The 21,976-nt window shown below is 39.8% G+C and overlaps 2 protein-coding genes and 1 long non-coding RNA gene across 5 annotated transcripts in view; 2 read left to right on the forward strand and 1 right to left on the reverse strand.

The window, feature by feature from the left end:
* Nucleotides 1-21,976, forward strand: part of LOC148977080 (uncharacterized) — a 301,169-nt gene that overhangs the window by 76,739 nt on the left and 202,454 nt on the right. The gene's annotated exons all lie outside the window — the stretch shown is intronic.
* Nucleotides 825-6,521, forward strand: gpsm3 (G protein signaling modulator 3). Its single transcript, XM_039688921.2, has 5 exons — nt 825-1,233; nt 1,444-1,881; nt 2,933-3,089; nt 4,745-5,013; nt 6,125-6,521. Exons 1-5 carry the CDS (start codon nt 1,180-1,182, stop codon nt 6,257-6,259), a joined length of 1,053 nt encoding a protein of 350 aa, XP_039544855.1. The 5' UTR covers nt 825-1,179; the 3' UTR covers nt 6,260-6,521.
* The window catches only part of ext1a (exostosin glycosyltransferase 1a), a 64,236-nt gene continuing 51,867 nt past the window's right edge, over nt 9,608-21,976 (reverse strand). The window contains exons 5-12 of one of the 2 annotated variants that reach the window (XR_016145830.1): nt 21,395-21,527; nt 18,129-18,247; nt 15,844-15,939; nt 15,622-15,711; nt 14,427-14,587; nt 13,197-13,368; nt 12,009-12,944; nt 9,608-11,881 (exon numbers count right to left, since the gene is read on the reverse strand). Coding sequence is in view for 1 of the 2 variants with exons in the window: in XM_039688846.2 (XP_039544780.2) it covers nt 12,759-12,944; nt 13,197-13,368; nt 14,427-14,587; nt 15,622-15,711; nt 15,844-15,939; nt 18,129-18,247; nt 21,395-21,527 (957 nt within the window). In the remaining variant the exon portion in view is untranslated. Of the gene's footprint in view, nt 12,945-13,196; nt 13,369-14,426; nt 14,588-15,621; nt 15,712-15,843; nt 15,940-18,128; nt 18,248-21,394; nt 21,528-21,976 lie in introns of both variants that reach the window. The other variant, XM_039688846.2, reaches the window with a different exon arrangement.

Here is a 21,976-nt window from a genome sequence, read left to right on the forward strand (position 1 = left end):
CCCTATTTAAGCACATCTTAGTATGGGTCAAATATTTCATCTGAGGTCTTTGTGAATGAATGTTCAGTTCACATTTCATCCAAAAATTAATAATTGCAAAGGAAACGTAATTTCAATAATGCTTTAATTTCTGCTGATTTAGCCAGAAGGCCTTGGTTGAATCATGACTTTTGAAGTAGCTTTTATTAAGATGCCTTCAAACTAGACATTACTGGTGTGACAAAACAATGACACTGATGATATGATATGTCAGTGCAAGTTGCATTGGGTTAAGACAGCTCAAACATGCATTTTAGACAGAGACTGCCTCGTCTGTGAAACCAGGCAAAATGTCATTTTATTACATTAATAATGACATGAATGAGAATCGAGTAGCTATAATGGAAATTAAATAAGTAAAAACAATAAAGAGATAGAGATATGAGAACACACACAATCTTGAAAAGATGGATATAGAATGCAAATATATAATAAAAAAAAGTATTTCTTTATTTGATTTTAGGGTGAAATGTGACCCCTGAACCTGTTCTTGCCTGTTCTCGTGAGATTCACCCTTGCTCTAATTGCATAAGTTGCTCAACATGTACAAGATTCCTTTTTCTGCAGACACATAGTTTGCATGTCATCAGGTTATGGCCTGCAGGCTTTGGGTCAGAGATGTGTGATTACCATGGGGAAGAAACAGAACTTGTTTCTCTGTGCAAAATGAAGTGCAAAAATCTTCTTTTAAATGCTATACTGAATTCGTTGTCTTGTGCCTTGTCTATACCACCAACTTCTCTTTTTGCTTGTAGTCAACAGGAAATCTGCAAAACCACAGACTGTTAAACAAACAGACTGCCGGTTTCAACACGCAAGTCTTTCAGAGCTGCTGAGCGTCTTTAATATTAGTATAATAAAAAAGCACAGCATTCAAACTAAAGTTTGTTTAGCTGAGTCAGTGTATGTATTTCTATACAGGAGGCAATGTGCTTGTGCAAATGAAACGGGGCAAATAAATAGGGGTGGATCAGGGCCAAAAGAGAGGAACAGGAAGAGACAAGCAGACTGTGAGACAGTGAAGTTGTTGAGGCATCGTGTCAGCTTTTAGCTCTTTTCAGATTCGTTTGTGAGAGGCACTCATAAGTTTGGCTGAGATATGTGGGAGTTAATGCATGTTCGTACACGGAGGTGAGATGCATGTGGGCTTTACTTGACATTCCGCTCAGAGGACCTCGTTTTAACTCTTCAAAGGTAAGCAGGGCCGTAAAACGTCACCCAACATCTAAGTTATCCGACTGAAATAAGTACAGATATTATTATTATTTTATGTGGATTGAAAAGATTTAATCTAGTTGTCATATTTCAGATAGATAGATAATATATATATGACGCCAAAGTACAGTGTGGCTCATGTGTCTTGACTTGTACAATATATGGAAATTAGGAATCTGCATGTTTTAGGTTCTCATATCTTCTTCTATGGAGAGCTCTGCAGACGTTATGATGGATTTTTCCGAGGTCAAAGTTGAAACCTCAGCGGACGACAAGGATTTGGAAGCTCTTCTCATTCTGGAAGAAGGGGACGAACCTTCGGATGTGATAAACAGCGGAGAGAGAGGAAGGAGCGTATTGAGGGTTCGGACGGCTGATGAAAACACAGAGGGAAGCTCACATGATCACAACAATATCCAAGTAGGGAAAAGTGAGAGTGAAGCAATAGAAATGATCGAGGAGAGTCTAGAGCGTCAGGTGGACGATCACATGGGCTGTGAGAATGATATTGAAAATGAGGAGGGATTGACTGAACAAAACAAGATGCCAGAGGAAAAACCAAATGCTCAAGCTGAAGTAAAGCTGCGGCCCAAAGACAGACTGAGCCCTCATGATGCAAAGCCAATGGTAAAGTTGTATAATAATAATAATAATAATAATTACGTGTCTAAATGCATTTAGAAGATGCCATGGCTTGACAAATGCCGTTTCTTTTCCTGTGCTGACGTGTTTGAGGCGGGACTGTTGAAGGGCTCGTCTCTTCTAGTTTTTAAGCTGTGAAATATGCAACCAGATAATGCTAATTAATTTTATGTATTAGTATAAACACTGCTCAAACGTTAGGGGTCAGTAAGATTTCTTTAATGTTTTTTTATAGGATATCCTGCTCACTGTGGCTGTATTTATTTGATAGTTATTTAAAAAAAAAAAAAAATTTGCAATGAAAAATAGTTGTTTTCTATGTAAATATATAGTAAAGTGTAATTTATTCCTGTGATCAAAGCTGAATTTTCAGCATTTAAAGTCATCATTATACTGTATGCAATCCATTGTACTTTCGTAATCTTATTTCGTATCATCACATTATTATTATGAAAAAAATGCTAATAATTTGAATATAATTTAAATATTTCATTTTCATTATAATTAATAAGGTTTTTCATATTGTTATTATTAAAAAGTCAATCATATTTAAAAAAAATATTTTGATTAATTGTTATTATTATGAATATTTAATTTTAAAAAATATTATTATTAAAATTTTTTTTATTTTTTTTTATTATGATTTGTTTTTTATATATTTAATTTGATAAAATATACAATTTATTTTAATAAGGCCCACATATATTTATTTTAATTATCATAATTAAAGTCTTTTATATTATTATTATTGTTATTATTTATATTATTATGGTGTTGAATAATTAGTTAATAATATATATATATATATATATATATATATAAAGCTTTTAATAATTTAAATATTATTAGTATTATTATTAAAAAAAGGTGATAATAATTGTACTTTCGTAATCTGACATTTATGGGTGAATAACTATATTCAGTAAGAACATGGATATACACATATATATTGCTCTGCTAAGCGATCTGAAACTAAGCCATATCTGGAATCTTGTGGATGTTTAGATGTGCTATGAACTGTTGTCCGTGTGCTCAGGTTCAAAGGTTATCTCCAGATTTCCCTGACGCTCTGTGTGAGCTGTTGTTCGCGTTACAGGAGGGCCGACGGCTCAACGACCAGCGCTGTTCGTTCCGCCTGGAACACCGAAGAAGATGCTACTCGGAGCCCAGCACTCCTCGCCACAGCCAGAGAGGTGAAGTATGATGTAACTTTAAAAGTATTTCTCCTACTAGGGCAGCAAAGAGTTTTGCCCAGAAACTTCCATTTCTGAACATATTTCCCAGTTAAATTCCGTGTCAATTAAAAAAAAAAAAAAATACTTTTAACTTACAAAGTACTTAACAACTTGAGATGGTCCTCACTGCGGAACATGAAATCCATGGGGAGGAGTCGGATCCAGATCCAACTCCTCCCACCTTACTCCTTAAACCAACTCCGCCCCCTAATTCCTAAACCCAACCCTAATCCTACCCATCTCCACCCCTTGGATCGTGATCCGACGAGGTGCTACTGAACAACTTGGCTCCATCATATCTTCTAGATCTTGTTCATTACTCCTTCCCGCATTTAAGATCGGCTTCTGCACTTGCACTTCTTCCACGCACTCGGACTCGGACCTTATGTAGCCCCGCCCCTTTTCGGGTGCTGCGCTCGTCTTTTGACTTCCGGTCTGTCTGTTTATTTTCACAGCGATCTTGCATAGGTATGAATGAACTGCGCGTGAAAAATTCGCGGTCGACATTTGTGAAGACATCTGCTTTACAATGCTTATGATAAACATTACAATGCTCATGATAACTTTTGCTAACTCTACAATAAGTAAATCCACTTCACCAGCGATGCCATAGAAATATATACAGAGCGAGTTCAAAGACAATATTCTGAAGATGACGGCGCCTACGTTTCTCTGGTGCATAAGGAGCTCTTGGTTATGCAGCTCCTCGTTTAGAAACTCACTTCCGGTAGAAGTTCGCTAGTTGTAGGCCTAGTATTGTTCTTTTGGTCTGGGCTGTCTTCAGCTGGCCACTTCATGTCTTTTCTGTGATCTGATAGCTATCCGATCGTGAAAAGACCAGCCTTCCGAAACGCATTTGAGCAGTGTTGTAGTCGAGACCACCTCAATCGAGTTCGAGTCGACACCGAGACCAGAGAGAGTCGAGTCCGAGTCAAGACCGAGTCCATCGAGTGTCGAGTCCGAGACCAGAGACGGTCGAGTCGAGACCGAGACCAGTGAGGGTTGATTACCTAATTTACTTTTATTTACTTAGAGAAATCCTTTTTTTTTTTTTTTTACTGAATTTACTTAGAGTTTAAAAAATATGATCAGTTTAGGGTAAAAAAGGCCACATAGTAGGTGGTGTTAAAAGTAATTTTATTACAATTTGTCATGCGCAGTTGCGCACTAGAAAATCACCAATCACTGGGCGTGTCAATCAATTTAAAGAAATATTTTATTAACATACATTAATAATCATGAAAAATATTTTTAATTGAACTCGAGTGGACTCGGGAATAATTCCGAGTCCTAAAAAAAAAATGTTCGAGTACGAGTCAATTCCGAGTCCAAATGGACACGAGTCCATGACAAGACCAAGACCATATGGTCTCGAGACCGAGTCCGAGACGAGTCCGATTCTCGAGTACTACAACACTGCATTTGAGACAGTCAGATTTGAATCCGATTGCTAAAACCACTTCGGTCTGGGCCGCATTCCAGATGAAACTGGACATGGATATGCAAGTGTAAATGCATCTGGTTGTTGAAACCACATATGTAAATTTTACTCCTCCCAAAAATGCTAAAAAATAAATGAGCAGGCCAGCTCCTGACGGTCTCTCTCTGCACAGTGGTGTTCTCCTCCATGACGTCCCTGCAGAAGGAGGAGTTCTTCGACCTGCTGGCGACCTCTCAGGGCCGTCGCCTGGATGAGCAGCGAGCCGAACTCCTGGACGCCCCCCCGCCCGTCCTGACCACTGTCGAAATCGTCAACGCCCCCCCGCCCGTCCTGACCGCTGCCAAACCGAGGAAGAGCAGCTGCAAGGTCACAGAGGTCACCCGAAAGCTTCCCACGCAAACACCCAAAGAGGACTTATACAACATGATCGTCAACTCGCAAGTGAGCGCTTCCGGGATATCCGAGTCACAAACACTGGGAGATATGCGTATGGGTCACTTAACACACGGGTTATGATGCCAAAAATATGATTTGTATATATTCATGTATAAAAAGACACATCTACACACTTGAAAGAAAATAGTTCACATGATTTTGAAAACATGTTTCCAGTTTAAACATTTTGGTTTTATTTTTTTTATCTATTATTAAGAAGTTAATAATAATATTTTTATATTTTTTATGTATTTTGTTAATTGACAATTATTAAAGTTTTTAAAGTATTATTATTATTAAATTACTTTTGTTACCAGGCATGTATATATATATATATATATATATATATATATATATATAATTTAACTTTTAATATTATTAATTTATATATGGTGATGACATTTTTTTATATTAATAGCTTTTCAGTGTAGATCATTCAATGAAAGTGAATTTCAAGTGAATTTCTGTCCTAAATTTGGTCTAAATGCTCTCAAAACCACACACACACATACACACACACTATATATATATAGTTTTTCATAATTTAATTTATACAATTATTATTATGAAGAATACAATTAATATTATGAAAAAATGATCATAATACAAACATATAGATGTATATATACACAAAATTATATAAATTTATTTTCAAAGTTTGTCATAATTTAAATATTATTATTATTATTATTATTATTATTCAAAAGTGAATAATAATTTGATGAATATTGTGTTCCCGGCTGCAGGCCCAGTTAATTATTATAACCAGGCGCACATTTATTTTTTAAATCTATATATATATATATATATATATATATATATATATATTATTTAACTTTTTTATATTAGTATTATTCTGATTAAAACTTTATTATAATATATATATATATAGTTTTTTTATAATTTAATTTATTCAATTAAGTTATTTAATTAATTATTATGATTATTATTAAAAATGATATTATGAAAAAAACTGATCATAGTAAAAAAAAAAAAAAAAATATATATATATATAGGCCTATATACACACAAAATTAGTTTTTCATTAAGTTTTTCATAATTTAAATATTATTTTTATTAAAAAATGAATAATACTGAATCTTGTGTGCCGCTGCAGGCCCAGGGCCGTCTGGAGGAGCAGCGCAGCTCGGCCCCGGGGCCGATGGACGATGAGGATTTCTTCTCTCTGTTGCTGAAGGTCCAGGGAGGACGGATGGAGGAACAGAGAACAGACTTCAAACCTGCGCATTAATACATCTCGCTTTGCTGTGTGTGTGTGTGTGTGTGTGTTTGTGTTCATGATGCCAGACTCTTTCCTGTCCACATCTAAATAACTATAAAGATCAGACTACTGATATAAGAATATTTGCACTACTTTTCAACATTTATTGAGCTTTAGGGAGGATGAATATTTCTGCTTTACATGTTCAGGGTCATTTGAAGGATCTTTGCCTCTTTCTGTTGTGTACATGCAGTATTGAAATGAAAATAAATGTTTTGAGTGTTAATTGTAATGTTTACTGTTTTTGTATAATATGTGAACATAAAAGCAACCTTAAACAATTTGTTTAGTGAGAATTTCCACAGAGCAACTTCCCAGATTGAGCCACCAGGAGGAGACAGAGACTGAGCCTGCTCATTTCACCAGAGAAGGCCAGTGTGAGTGTGTAATACTGTAATACTCCATCAAATACTCCATCAAAAATGATGAAACGCATATGGTTTTGTTCAGTTCGGCGAGACGGTCCGAATGAGCCCGGTCTCTGACGGATACGTTGAGTTTTCGCCGAGATCTTTGCCTTTTTTCGCTTCCGGACGGGCTTTGGGGGCCTGTATCTCGGGCCCCCGGGGGCCCACGAAGCTGAGGGTGGTCTCTTTCGAAAGGTATCGGTCCGTTCTCCACTCGATAAAATTAGGCGTCAATATTTCAGAGCAGTTTTTGCATAAATATAAGAACAACCAAATCAGAGTGTTTTATTAAAACAAGATCAAAATCATCTTATAACATCCCAATGCTGGGGCATGTTGTCACAAAAGGTCAATGTGTGATTAATGAACATATTTGTTTTTGCTATAGACAATAATTTCAAAAGCTTGAAGGTTTGTCACTTTACTTAAAATCATTGACACGACATTATGTATGACGCATGTCATGCACCAGCAGGGGTTTGTTGTCAACTCCAAATCATATATACTTGCAAAAGTATTCACAGCTTATTTTTTTTAAGTGTATATGCAATTTAATTAAAATTTTCAGGTTTTTTTATTTTTAATAAATTTGCAGATATAACAAATCTAGGCTATTTTTTCTTTGTCATAGTGGATTATGCTGCGAAAAATGTCATAAACAGTTTAACATATTTTTAAAATTTAAAAATGATTATCAATAGCATCTATTTGACTCTAAAACTGCCTCTAAAAACTAAACGTTTTGTGCATGTATTCATAAAGTAAATCTATCCTCAACATGGCAATGTGATCATCACATATCAGTGACGTATGTAGGCCTAGATATTATTCTGCGATATTTGCTGATTCTGGTGTCCGGTTATTATGGGTCTCTGTGTAAATCTGCTGTATTAAAAGCATCTCTACACGGATAATCTCCTGCCGGTTATTTACAAGTCTCTGAACTGATCACAGGGAGATTTATGGAAATACAGATGCTGATTTATTGCAGATTGAGCATGAATGCTCGAGGTATTTGCGAGTCTGAATAAACCATCGCTGCGAGAATGACAAACATATTCAGTTTCTAAATGGCAGCATTCATTTAGCCTATATATCTGCATATAGGCTATTATACATGTTTACATTTTTTAATAAATGAATGTAAGTGTATATATATATATATATATATATGTATGTATAGGCCTATATAAAGTAGGCCTATATATACTGTATATATATATATATATATATATATATTAGTACGATATTTTTTGTTGGTGACAAAAATCAAATATATTGCAAACAGCAGAGCTTAATATATTTTACTTAATTAAAAATAGGCTAATTTAGTATATTTTTGGTTTAAACCTTGCTGCCAACATTTAAAAAAAAAAAAATCATATTATTCTAATATTTAAAAAAATATTAATATAACTGTATAGATACTGTACATGTTTAAAAATAGATTCCTTTTTTATCAGTATGAATTACCCATAAAGATATTGGTAATTTTCAGAAATATTAGTCAAAATTAACAATTATAGCCTATTTCAAAATGTCGACTATAGGCTATATATAAATATAAATATGACACTATAAGTGTCATAATATGAGTGTCATATATATATATATATATATATATATATATATGCCTAGGCCTATCAATAAAATATCTGAAACAATGTGATGGACATTTTGCGCTGTATGACAATATTACAAAATTGCATGGATCGCGTCACGGATCAGACAGATTTCCACGTGTATCTTGAAGCGGATGTTTATGAGTTTTTGAGCTTCTGGTTTACAGGAGAATAAAATCAAAGGCGTTGATTACCTCGGCGCGGCTTCAGCCCATAATCCTTTAACAAACAATAATTAAGCATCAAAGAATAGGCATAATTAATAACTTCCACGTCAGTATCCAGTGGAGCAACACTAATGCAACGCAACGCCCCTCAGGAACTGAAGAGCCGATCTGAGTCCGAGGATTTCAGCCAGAAGCAGATGAACATCTCACTTTCCTTTTCTCTGTAATTCAGTGTTTATACAGGTGAAACTCGAAAATTAGAATATCGTGCAAAAGTTCACTTATTTCAGTTATTCAACTTAAAATGATGGTGTAAAGAGAGACCACCAATCGGATTCAAAAGATCTCTCTAGCTCCGCCCACTCGCATAAAGCATTAAGCCATAATCATCAAAATTATAACAAATAAAGGCTTGAAATATCTCACTTTTTTCATGTAATGAGTCTATATTAGTTTCACCGTTTATGTTGAATTACTGAAATAAATGAACTTTTGCACCATATTCTAGTTTTTCGAGTTTCACCTGTAGGCTATTATTCGCAGTGCTTTATGCGAGTGGGCGGAGCTAGAGAGATCAGTTTCGACTCTGATTGGTGGCCTCTGTACTGCATCATGGGTAATGTAGTTTTTTTTCGTGGGTATTTTGTAACCTTTGCTACTTTGATTGTATTGTTGATTATACTTTCAATAAAGTATTAAAAAAAATGTTAACTGCATTGTTCCAGCTTTGATTGTGGTGTCCAACTTTCTCTTTCTATCCTTTTTTTTCTACATTGACACTGTTATTATTTACCAATTGCATTTTTATTTTAACTTTGCTGTGTCATTATTATTATTATTATTGCTATTATATTTTTATGTCCCATTGTTAATTAACATCATCTAAGGCAGTTTGTTCTGAGTTGCTTTGAAAATGTAAAAAATCAGTACAAACAATAGCATTTATCTTTAAAATAAACATAAAGAGATAAAGAGAGAGAAAGTAGTTTTTCATTACAAAAACATGATCTTTTTTTTTTAACTGTTGAAATAGTAGGCTACATTTCCACCAATAACGCAAAATGCTCCACCAAACACTATGACACGATAATTCACATTTAATAACAAACAAAAACACACAAATGTATCAAATATCATTTATTTCTTTTTTAGAAAAGCTTTTTTTAATTTCTTAAAAAAATCTGAATTTTCATTGTATTGTCTGTAATGCTGTAAAATAAAGGAATCCAAGGATGAAGCAAAGAATCGAATGGAGTTAAAGTGAATCTTCATGTGTGCTGAATACACACACGAACACGAGGCCGAGTGAAAGATAAACCGGCAGGAATGAGGAATGTGAGTGTGTACGCATCAGAGAAACTCCAGTGTTAGACGAGGAAAACAGAGAGAGAGGATCAGTGTTGTTGAAGGATAACAAAATAACCAGAGAAGTGTCTTGACAAAAGGCACGTTCGCTTGTAGACGACAAAAAGAAACGCGTGATTGAATCCTGATATATCCTCACAATACCGTTTTCTTATTCAGAGAACCGCTTTCCAGAGTTTCAACTCGATTCATTCATGCAAACGCACACGAGTTCAATTCTACATCAAAATGGCAACCGTGAACAACCAACACTTCCAAATGATGCGTTTATAGACGTTTATATATATGAAAAGGATAAACAACGCAGATTTATTTTCCACAGCCTGGTTTGCTCATATTTTCCTAATAATTCTGACCTTAATTACCACATTTCTATCATCTGGTTCATCCCATCATCTCCAATGTTTAACATTTAGCTGTTGCCTTCAATAGGGAGAATGTTCTTACAAAAGTATATTTGGGTAGACGCCATATTTAATTTCAAGGACGAAGATCGTTCAGTGCAGTCGTGTCATTTTTATTGCCTTGTTCGCATTCACAAAGCATTAAATTTGGCTTTTGCCTCGTCTCCTCTCTGCTCCACCCATTCAATCCGAGAAGAACACGAGCGATAAAGAGTTAATCTCTCTTTCTGAACGGACGTCGTTCTCTCCTAATCAAGCATTTGTCAGTTGTTTCATCAATTTGCTCGTTTGTTTCTTCCGTCTACAACATTGAGAGTAAATGCAAAAACTAGTGTTAAATATCACTTTAAGATTACGTCGACTCGAGTCATTGAGTCACACACTAGCCACGTAAACACTGAAACAACACTGGGTGTCTCATGACTGACAACATCCATCATGTTTGGGGTTTTAAAGAAAGCAAACAATGCTGCGTTAACATTCAGAAATATCCGCGTAAACAGATTTGGGGGGTTTTAGTCACTGTCGCTGCATTCGTAAAAGCGGTTGTCTGAACTGAGATGTAAAATGCATGTCATCCAGAAGCAGATCAAGCGCTCAGAAGAGGAGTGACATCTAAATTAGCTGCAGTGTGAACATGGCCGCTGATATGGAAGTTAATACGAGTTTGAATATCATTTTTGCGTTTTAAGTTTTCAAAGTTTTAGTCACTCCGTATGTTTTTCATTTTAAATGTTTAACTGGTGTAATAATTATTTGATTATGTACTAGTTCATTTGGTTGTGAGCGCAGTGAGCTTGCAGAGAGACTCCACCCACACTTTCTTCTGATTGGCTGTGATTTTTGATTGATTTGGTTGTGAGTAGAGAGACTCCGCCCACACTCTCTTCTGATTGGCTTTGATTTGTAATTGATTTGGTTGTGAGTAGAGAGACTCCGCCCACACTCTCTTCTGATTGGCTGTGATTTGTAATTGATTTGGTTGTGAGTAGAGAGACTCCGCCCACACTCTCTTCTGATTGGCTTTGATTTGTAATTGATTTGGTTGTGAGTAGAGAGACTCCGCCCACACTCTCTTCTGATTGGCTGTGATTTGTAATTGATTTGGTTGTGAGTAGAGAGACTCCGCCCACACTCTCTTCTGATTGGCTGTGATTTTTTATTGATTTGGTTGTGAATAGAGAGCCTCCGCCCACACTCTCTTCTGATTGGCTGTGATTTTTTATTGATTTGGTTGTGGGTAGAGAGACTCCGCCCACACTCTCTTCGGATTGGCTGTGGTTTGTAATTGATTTGGTTGTGAGTAGAGAGACTCCGCCCACACTCTCTTCTGATTGGCTTTGATTTGTGATTGATTTAGTTGTGAGTAGAGAGACTCCGCCCACACTCTCTTCTGATTGGCTGTGGTTTGTAATTGATTTGGTTGTGAGTAGAGAGCCTCCGCCCACACTCTCTTCTGATTGGCTGTGGTTTGTAATTGATTTGGTTGTGAGTAGAGAGACTCCGCCCACACTCTCTTCTGATTGGCTGTGATTTGTAATTGATTTGATTGTGAGTAGAGAGACTCCGCCCACACTCTCTTCTGATTGGCTTTGATTTGTAATTGATTTGGTTGTGAGTAGAGAGACTCCGCCCACACTCTCTTCTGATTGGCTGTGATTTGTAATTGATTTGGTTGTGAGTAGAGAGACTCCGCCCACACTCTCCCTTTGATTGGCTGTGGTTTGTAATTGATTTGGTTGTGAGTAGAGAGCCTCCGCCCACACTCTCTTCTGATTGGCTTTTTTAGTTTGTCTAGTGTGGAGTGGACAGACAAATTGCTTGTCTTTTGAAATTGAAATCTTATCGTATCGCATCTGATTAGGACCAAATCTTCAACAACAACAACAAAAAAAATAGGCTAGTATAATTATGTCAGTTTGGAAAAAATACACAAAAAGGCTTGTACAGAGAAAAAAACCGAAACCTTTGGGCCAATTAGTGGAACACCTAAACCGCATCCAAACATAAGCAGCATGAACAAGGTTTATGCATTCATACAAAACCCCTTCGGACTCCCAGATACGGTCCATCTGAAAGTTCAGGCACTGTGACGTTCTCCACGACATCCTGCGTTTACAAGAGGGGCGTAACAGCGGAAGGTGAACTGAACAAACATACAGGCGACCTCAGCAAAACCCACATCTGACATGATCCAGATAAACCCATGTGCAATAGTCCATATTCAGAGTGCATGTGGCTCTGTGTGTGTGTGTGTGGCTGGCGAGGTTGCCATGGTCACCGCTGTCATTGGCTAAGCATCACAAGAGGGGCTGTGGAAGACAGAAAGCTTCGCGTGAAACTCATCCGAATGCCAACGTCAATGCGATTGAGCTTCTTGATTCCATATCTTTGTAGACAAATCTTCTTCGAACACAACACTCCCCGCCCCGTCTCAACGCGCTCCCTCCCGGAGGCTTTCCGTGCCCCCGTCGATCCGGTTCATCAGGCGTTTCCCGGATTTGTCAGAGTCGCTCGATGTCTCTGTACTTCTTGCGCAGAATCGATACCTGGTCCTTGAACAAAACGGGATCCAGTCTCATCTGCGAATGGACCAGGGGCATCGTGCCAAACCAGCTGGCAAATTTGTTCATGCACGTCTGCCGCTGGGCAAAGTGGTCCGGGTCGGCCCAACGAGACGCCCGGGACGTCTGAGGAGGAGAGAGAGTCGGTTAGCTGCTTTCTCTGCTGTCTTTAACCCTCTATGGTGCCGAGTTGCAGGGTTATTTTTTATAAAATGATATGAGACATCCATTTATTGGTCAAACATATCTCAGGCCAGGGCCAGGGGAGAAGAACTCAAATACAAATCAATGAAAGTACAGAAAAGAGGTCACATGACCCGCATTTTGGCCACATGACCCACCACGCATCATTAAACAGATGGAAATATGATGTTGTACCTGTCCCATCATCGTCTCCTTGTACTGTTTCTTTTGCGTGACCTTGATAGGCGGCATCTTAGTGACGGCGGACACCAGGAAGTTCATGAGGATGTCTTCACAGTTCGAGAGATGGTCAACCATAGTCTTTAGGCTGCCGGGCAGGTAGTGTGTGTACAAGTAGTTATAATACCTGGGTTAGAAAAAGATAAATTTAGCCCTATTTGGACGGTAACTGTTTCTCATGGGGTCATTTCATTTATTTATTTGGATGGGACGGTGCATATTGATTATGTAGTACGATTTAATTTGGTTGTGAGCGCAGTGCGCTTGCAGAGAGTCTCCGCCCACACTCTCTTCTGATTGGCTGTGGTTTGTGATTGATTTGGTTGTGAGTAGAGAGACCCCGCCCACACGCTCTTCTGATTGGCTGTGGTTTGTTATTGATTTGGTTGTGAGTAGAAAGACTCCGCCCACACTCTCTTCTGATTGGCTGTGATTTTTGATTGATTTGATTGTGAGTAGTAAGACCCCGCCCACACTCTCTACTGATTGACTGTGATTTTTGATCGATTTGGTTGTGAGTAGAGAGACTCCGCCCACACTCTCTTCTGATTGGCTGTGATTTGTAATTGATTTGGTTGAGAGTAGAGAGACTCCGCCCACACTCTCTTCTGATTGGCTGTGATTTTTGATCGATTTGGTTGCGAGTAGAGAGACTCCGCCCACACTCTCTTCTGATTGGCTGTGATTTGTGATTGATTTGGTTGTGAGTAGAGAGACTCCGCCCACACTCTCTTCTGATTGGCTGTGATTTTATTGATTTGGTTGCAAGTATATTTAGTAGATAGATAGAGATTATTGATATCTATATAGGCTAGATATAGTAGTAGTATATTTTTCTTGAAAATAAAAATTCACAATTGTTTTTATGAATTGAAGACTAATTTCATTAAGTCATCAATTCAGAAAAACAGAGCAGAAACTTTTTTCCATAAAAAAAATCTTGTAATTCTGAGATAATAAACTCGTTACTTCAGAAAAATAGAGTAGATTTTTTTTCTTCATATTTTTTTTCTTCAGATTTTTTTTCTGAAGTTATCTTCAAATTTTCTTATCAGGCCGATAACATTAAAACTGATCATATTTCCGCCGAAATTGTGGCCGATATATCGTGCATTTTGTTGCTGCTCATGGAGAGTGTATCAAATTATTATGAGATATGGTTTGTAAGTTAGTTATTTGACGGACCTGTGGTAGAAAGCCGCTCCGGTCAGCACCATGGAGTAATCATTGGTCCACTTGGAGGTGTATCCCCAACGCTCCTTGTTAGAGTCCCAGAAATGGCTACGCGCAGGGTATCCCACAATCCTCTCTGGGAAACTTTGCCAAACAGTAAAGGCAAAATCCACCTGTGGGAATGAGTGCACTATGAGTACATAGGGCCTACTGAACATGCAAACATAACACTTTACAATAACTTCACATGTCACAAACAACCTTATAACCAATCAGATCAACGTGTGATCATCAACCAGTGGAGGCGGGGCTCATTTGCATATTCATAGAACTGCACATACTAAATGAGGCAAGGGTGTCGAGTTACAATCAAGATATTTTAAGGCATCAAAAAAAAAATTTAAACGAAAATTCATTTTGTTGATCAAAGATGAGTTTTAAGGGATAAAAAGATTGACTACAGTGGGACTTTAATTTAATTTGGAGTCATTTACATCTAAGATGGCCTTGGGGGTTGAGAAAATAATCCGGTGAACCAATCCTATAATGCTGATACTACAATTTAATAAGAGCAAATGAAATGTAAACACTTTCTAAAATAAAATGCTTGACCCGAAATTCACAAAAACTAAGCACTTAGAATCAAGACAAGCCGACAAAGTAGTCTTTAATAATGTCTAAATATATATACCCGAATGCAAACCCTTATTACATCTGAAAACAATGTTTCCAGCAACAAGGAAATACACAGCAATGTGTTTATATATTTACAGTCATCTAGTGGTTACACAAGGGTATTACAGATGATAAATGATGCATAAATCATATTCAGTACCATAGAATCCCCATATAAAGACAATTTTTGTTTATGTTTTCACTGATTCCTGTGATTGGTTGAAGCCAAAGTCCCTTTAAGCCAAGTCATTTCACTTGCTGGCCATATTTGAAACATCTCTCTCTCATCTTCTTTAAAATCCTCAAATTATGACAAAAAAAACCTGCATTTTTCAGCCCATGAGCAGTCATAAGTGCTTCTAACGGCAGCTGCTGTGATGCAATGGCTTTACCAGTCAGCAATTGGCTCTTTTATTTAGAAGGCGGGACTTATTCCGCCATTTTGCATGTTGCACTTCTTCCCCATTCATTGGACTATGAGTTCACTGTCTTTGCATATCTAACGTCTTGCTGTAGTAGGCCACAGACTCACCTCAGTGGTCGAGAGCACAGTGTCTTCATCCAGACTCAACACTGCATCTGTTCTCATGGTGTCATAGGGCAGGAATCGGCTGCTCATCACCTAAACGCAGCCAAACACCAGAAAATGCTCAATATCTCAGTAACAAGACAGAAAGCATACGCCATCCACCATGTGTCAGGAACTTTATTTGATGAGATGAGAATATAAAGACAGGTTGAAGAGGAGATTCACCTTGCTCTCGCCCTCGATCACGACGACTGGAACCGAAGTCACGGGCCAGCGGTGCTTCGCCGGAAGAGGTTTGTCACAGTTCCACAGGACAATGATCTAAAACAAGGTTATTTCTACTATTAATTACGTTGTTATATCATTTACACCACTGTACAAAAGTTTGAGGTTGGTAAGATTCCCACGGCTGCATTTATTTGATCAAAAACACTGTAAAAACAGTGAAATATTTCATTAGAATTTAAAATAGCTGTTTTCTATGAGCATATATATATATATATATATAGCAGAGGTGGGGACAAGTCACACATGGTCAAGTCCAAGCAAGTCTCAAGTCTTAACCATCAAGTCTCGAGTCAAGTCTCAAGTCGCAGTTCAGATAAATCAAGCAAGTCAAGTCAAGTCAAGGGTTCACCCTAAGCAAGTCAAGTCAAGTCCTGATAAGTTTCAAGTAAAGTCAAGTCACACTACTAAAATAAATAGAGGTAAATTTTTTCGATACATATTTATTTTTGCACAGAAAAGATGAACTTTTATACATATATTATGTATCTTACATTTGCTATATTAATCATATGCATATCTGTGCTACATTAATATCTGAAAATAAAATAGGGGGGGCGGGGGTTAATATATGTTATATTAACATATTTAAAATATGTTTAAAATAAATATAAAATAAAAATGGTAATATGTTATATTAACATATTTTATATTTAATAAATATTACATATTAAATAATATTATGTATATTATATATTAAATTTACATAAATATTAACAAATGATTGTTTTAATTATGGAATTCTCCATAATTAACTCCTAAACTTCAGTAGAGAACAATTCTTTGTAAGGAAGGAGGGGTTTCTTTATTGTACATTTATTTGCATGTAGTATGTAGCATATGGTTTGCGTTGCTTTAAATTGGTCAGTACAGCGCTGACTATTGAGTGTCGCTAGGAAACACGTCCGCGCTGCGCTGCTGACGAATCGGCTGCGCGGCTCGGATCATTGAACCGTGCAGATGACATGTCTGCGCGGCACGAGCTCTGTAAAGCCCCGCTGTCTCGTCCCACTTTTGGTTTGTTTGGCTTCCCATATCTCTGCCGTGCACACGCCGCACGCTATGTATGTTATACGCGCAGTATCTCGCTCTAGATTCCGGGAGATTTTAACTCATTTGCGGGCATCAGGGAGACGCTATCAATATGCGTGAGACTCCCGGAACTTCCGTTTGGCGCGGTTTGAATTGAGCAGCGTAAAGGCACAGATGCCGATATATTGATGCTGACGTCAAAATATATATTTTAATTAACTGTATTGCTGTTTGTTTATTATATGTTCAAGTCATTGTCGAGTCTTCCACTTCAAGTCAAGTCAAGTCTCAAGTAACTTGTTCTCAAGTCAAAGTCAAGTCATTTTTGTACTTTAATCAAGCAAGTCACAAGTCCTGACAATTGTGACTCGAGTCAGACTCGAGTCAAGTCATGTGACTCGAGTCCCCCACCTCTGATATATAGTAAAATATAATTTATTCAAAAGGAAAGTTTTCAGCATCATTACTCTCATCATTACTTATTACGGTCTTCAGCGTCACATGATTCCTCAGAAATCACTCTAATATGATGATTATTATCAGATAAATAATAGCATTCATAAAGAACAGCAATCATCTGAAGTCTTTACTGTTAATTTGGATCAATTTAATTACTTTCCAAAAGAAAAAAAAAAATCTTACTTTTGAATAACATTGTCTTAATAACTGTTCTTTTATCGCAATAATATCACAGTTAAATATCTCTACTTTGTGAATGTAATGTTTTTGGGAACAACATCCCATCCTGTTAGTCTTCTGTAAAAGGAAATGACCTCATTTCGGAGGGAAAACAAACAGCAGCAGCACAAACATCTGTAAGTATGGAGTTCTCAGATACCAAAATAGCAAAAATAACTCTTATAATATCTTGAATATCGTAGAGCATATTTCTAAAAGGCAGATTTTTATGCATCAGCTGCTGAGCTATTTGTTGTTTCCAGAATTAATAAAACCGAAATAAACAAGTTTAAGTTGAAGAACGAAAATTGAACGAAAAACACAAAAACTGAAATAAATAGGCTATAAATGAAAGCTAAATGTACATAATTTTTAAAAATGACAAAAGCACATAAAATCACTACAATTTAGCCTCAAAATAAAATGGAAACTGTAAGTATATATAAAAAACGATTTTAAAATGATTAATAATGTTAAAATAGATTTAATAATATAATAGCATATAAATAACTGACCTGGGCACAGTACTGTGATTTGGCCACAGCCACTAGCAACTTGAAAACCGGTTGCGACTGAGACACGAGAGGCGTCACTGCGTGAATGACGGCGGTGAATTTCTGCTGTGGTTTAATACCTGTGGAGACGAAGATCAATATATTTAATTAGACAATTCATATATATATATATATATAAAACACTGACTCCATAGAGTAGATTTAATATGTTGTTAAAGGTGATGTAAGATATTTTGGCTGCTGTAGGCTGCCTGTAACAGGAGAGAGTTAGGGGCGTGGCTACTGTAGCAGGAGAGAGTTTGGGGCGTGGCTACTGTAGCAGGAGAGAGTTTGGGGCGTGGCTACTGTAGCAGGAGAGAGTTAGGGGCGTGGCTACTGTAGCAGGAGAGAGTTTGGGGAGTGGCTACTGTAACAGGAGAGAGTTTGGGGAGTGGCTACTGTAGCAGGAGAGAGTTTGGGGCGTGGCTACTGTAGCAGGAGAGAGTTTGGGGCGTGGCTACTGTAGCAGGAGAGAGTTAGGGGCGTGGCTACTGTAGCAGGAGAGAGTTTGGGGAGTGGCTACTGTAGCAGATGGAGTTTGGGGCGTGGCTACTGTAGCAGGAGAGAGTTTGGGGCGTGGCTACTGTAGCAGGAGAGGGTTTGGGGCGTGGCTACTGTAGCAGGAGAGAGTTAGGGGCGTGGCTACTGTAGCAGGAGAGGGTTTGGGGCGTGGCTACTGTAGCAGGAGAGGGTTTGGGGCGTGGCTACTGTAACAGGAGAGAGTTTGGGGCGTGGCTACTGTAACAGGAGAGAGTTAGGGGAGTGGCTACTGTAGCAGGAGAGAGTTTGGGGAGTGGCTACTGTAGCAGGAGAGAGATTGGGGCGTGGCTACTGTAGCAGGAGAGAGTTAGGGGCGTGGCTACTGTAGCAGGAGAGAGTTTGGGGCGTGGCTACTGTAACAGGAGAGAGTTTGGGGAGTGGCTACTGTAACAGGAGAGAGTTTGGGGTGTGGTTACTGTAGCAGGAGAGAGTTAGGGGCGTGGCTACTGTAACAGGAGAGAGTTTGGGGAGTGGCTACTGTAGCAGGAGAGAGTTTGGGGAGTGGCTACTGTAGCAGGAGAGAGTTTGGGGAGTGGCTACTGTAGCAGGAGAGAGTTTGGGGCGTGGCTACTGTAGCAGGAGAGAGTTTGGGGCGTGGCTACTGTAACAGGAGAGAGTTTGGGGAGTGGCTACTGTAGCAGGAGAGAGTTTGGGGAGTGGCTACTGTAGCAGGAGAGAGTTTGGGGCGTGGCTACTGTAGCAGGAGAGAGTTAGGGGCGTGGCTACTGTAGCAGGAGAGAGTTAGGGGCGTGGCTACTGTAGCAGGAGAGAGTTAGGGGCGTGGCTACTGTAGCAGGAGAGAGTTTGGGGCGTGGCTACTGTAACAGGAGAGAGTTTGGGGCGTGGCTACTGTAGCAGGAGAGGGTTTGGGGCGTGGCTACTGTAACAGGAGAGAGTTTGGGGCGTGGCTACTGTAGCAGGAGAGAGTTTGGGGCGTGGCTACTGTAGCAGGAGAGGATTTGGGGCGTGGCTACTGTACCAGGAGAGGGTTTGGGGCGTGGCTACTGTAGCAGGAGAGGGTTTGGGGCGTGGCTACTGTAGCAGGAGAGGGTTTGGGGCGTGGCTACTGTAGCAGGAGAGGGTTTGGGGAGTGGCTACTGTAGCAGGAGAGAGTTTGGGGAGTGGCTACTGTAGCAGGAGAGAGTTTGGGGAGTGGCTACTGTAACAGGAGAGAGTTTGGGGCGTGGCTACTGTAGCAGGAGAGGGTTTGGGGCGTGGCTACTGTAGCAGGAGAGGGTTTGGGGCGTGGCTACTGTAGCAGGAGAGGGTTTGGGGCGTGGCTACTGTAGCAGGAGAGGGTTTGGGGAGTGGCTACTGTAGCAGGAGAGGGTTTGGGGAGTGGCTACTGTAACAGGAGAGAGTTTGGGGCGTGGCTACTGTAACAGGAGAGAGTTTGGGGCGTGGCTACTGTAACAGGAGAGAGTTTGGGGAGTGGCTACTGTAGCAGGAGAGAGTTTGGGGAGTGGCTACTGTAGCAGGAGAGAGATTGGGGCGTGGCTACTGTAGCAGGAGAGAGTTAGGGGCGTGGCTACTGTAGCAGGAGAGAGTTTGGGGCGTGGCTACTGTAACAGGAGAGAGTTTGGGGAGTGGCTACTGTAACAGGAGAGAGTTTGGGGTGTGGTTACTGTAGCAGGAGAGAGTTAGGGGCGTGGCTACTGTAGCAGGAGAGAGTTAGGGGCGTGGCTACTGTAGCAGGAGAGAGTTAGGGGCGTGGCTACTGTAGCAGGAGAGAGTTTGGGGCGTGGCTACTGTAGCAGGAGAGAGTTTGGGGCGTGGCTACTGTAGCAGGAGAGAGTTTGGGGCGTGGCTACTGTAGCAGGAGAGAGTTTGGGGCGTGGCTACTGTAGCAGGAGAGAGTTTGGGGCGTGGCTACTGTAGCAGGAGAGAGTTTGGGGCGTGGCTACTGTAGCAGGAGAGAGTTTGGGGCGTGGCTACTGTAGCAGGAGAGAGTTTGGGGCGTGGCTACTGTAGCAGGAGAGAGTTTGGGGCGTGGCTACTGTAACAGGAGAGAGTTAGGGGCGTGGCTACTGTAGCAGGAGAGAGTTTGGGGAGTGGCTACTGTAGCAGGAGAGAGTTAGGGGCGTGGCTACTGTAGCAGGAGAGGGTTTGGGGCGTGGCTACTGTAGCAGGAGAGAGTTAGGGGCGTGGCTACTGTAGCAGGAGAGAGTTTGGGGCGTGGCTACTGTAGCAGGAGAGAGTTAGGGGCGTGGCTACTGTAGCAGGAGAGAGTTTGGGGAGTGGCTACTGTAGCAGGAGAGAGTTAGGGGCGTGGCTACTGTAGCAGGAGAGAGTTTGGGGAGTGGCTACTGTAGCAGGAGAGAGTTAGGGGCGTGGCTACTGTAGCAGGAGAGAGTTTGGGGAGTGGCTACTGTAGCAGGAGAGAGTTTGGGGCGTGGCTACTGTAGCAGGAGAGAGTTAGGGGCGTGGCTACTGTAGCAGGAGAGAGTTTGGGGCGTGGCTACTGTAGCAGGAGAGAGTTTGGGGCGTGGCTACTGTAGCAGGAGAGAGTTTGGGGCGTGGCTACTGTAACAGGAGAGAGTTTGGGGCGTGGCTACTGTAGCAGGAGAGAGTTTGGGGAGTGGCTACTGTAGCAGGAGAGAGTTTGGGGCGTGGCTACTGTAGCAGGAGAGAGTTTGGGGCGTGGCTACTGTAGCAGGAGACGCCAGTGTGTGTTCAGTCACACTTACCGAGTTCGGCGTAGAAGAAGGGGAAGTCGCCCAGATATGAGGAGTATTGTGGCAGGGTGAAGAGTCCTCCCGGCAGCCGGTTCCACATTAGCGTGCTGCGGCCGTTGTGCTGAAACACACGATCCTGGATGATCTGGAAGAGGACATCCAGAAAGAGTTTGGAAAGTTACAAGATGTTCTGATCCAATTTTAATGACTTCTCTGAATCACTGTTGTTCATTAGAGCTATTACACCGTGTCCAAACCAGACGTGATGCAACAAATCTCCAGCAACAAGCAATTTGTCGGTCCACACCAGACAAAATCAATTAAAAATCACAGCCAATCAGAAGAACGTGTGGGTGGAGTCTCTCTGCAAGTGCACTGCACTGCACCAAATCAATAAAAAATTACAGCCAATCAGAAGATAGTGTGGGCGGAGTCTCTCTGCAAGTGCACTGCACTGCACCAAATCAATAAAAAATTACAGCCAATCAGAAGATAGTGTGGGCGGAGTCTCTCTACAAGCTCACTGCACTCACAACCAAATCAATAAGCACATAATCAGAATCATAAATATTACATAATTTAAACATTATTGAA

This window comes from Pimephales promelas, chromosome 12 (genome assembly GCF_988280905.1).
Source record: "Pimephales promelas chromosome 12, fPimPro1.hap1.1, whole genome shotgun sequence".
Classification (NCBI taxonomy): Eukaryota; Metazoa; Chordata; class Actinopteri; order Cypriniformes; family Leuciscidae; genus Pimephales; species Pimephales promelas.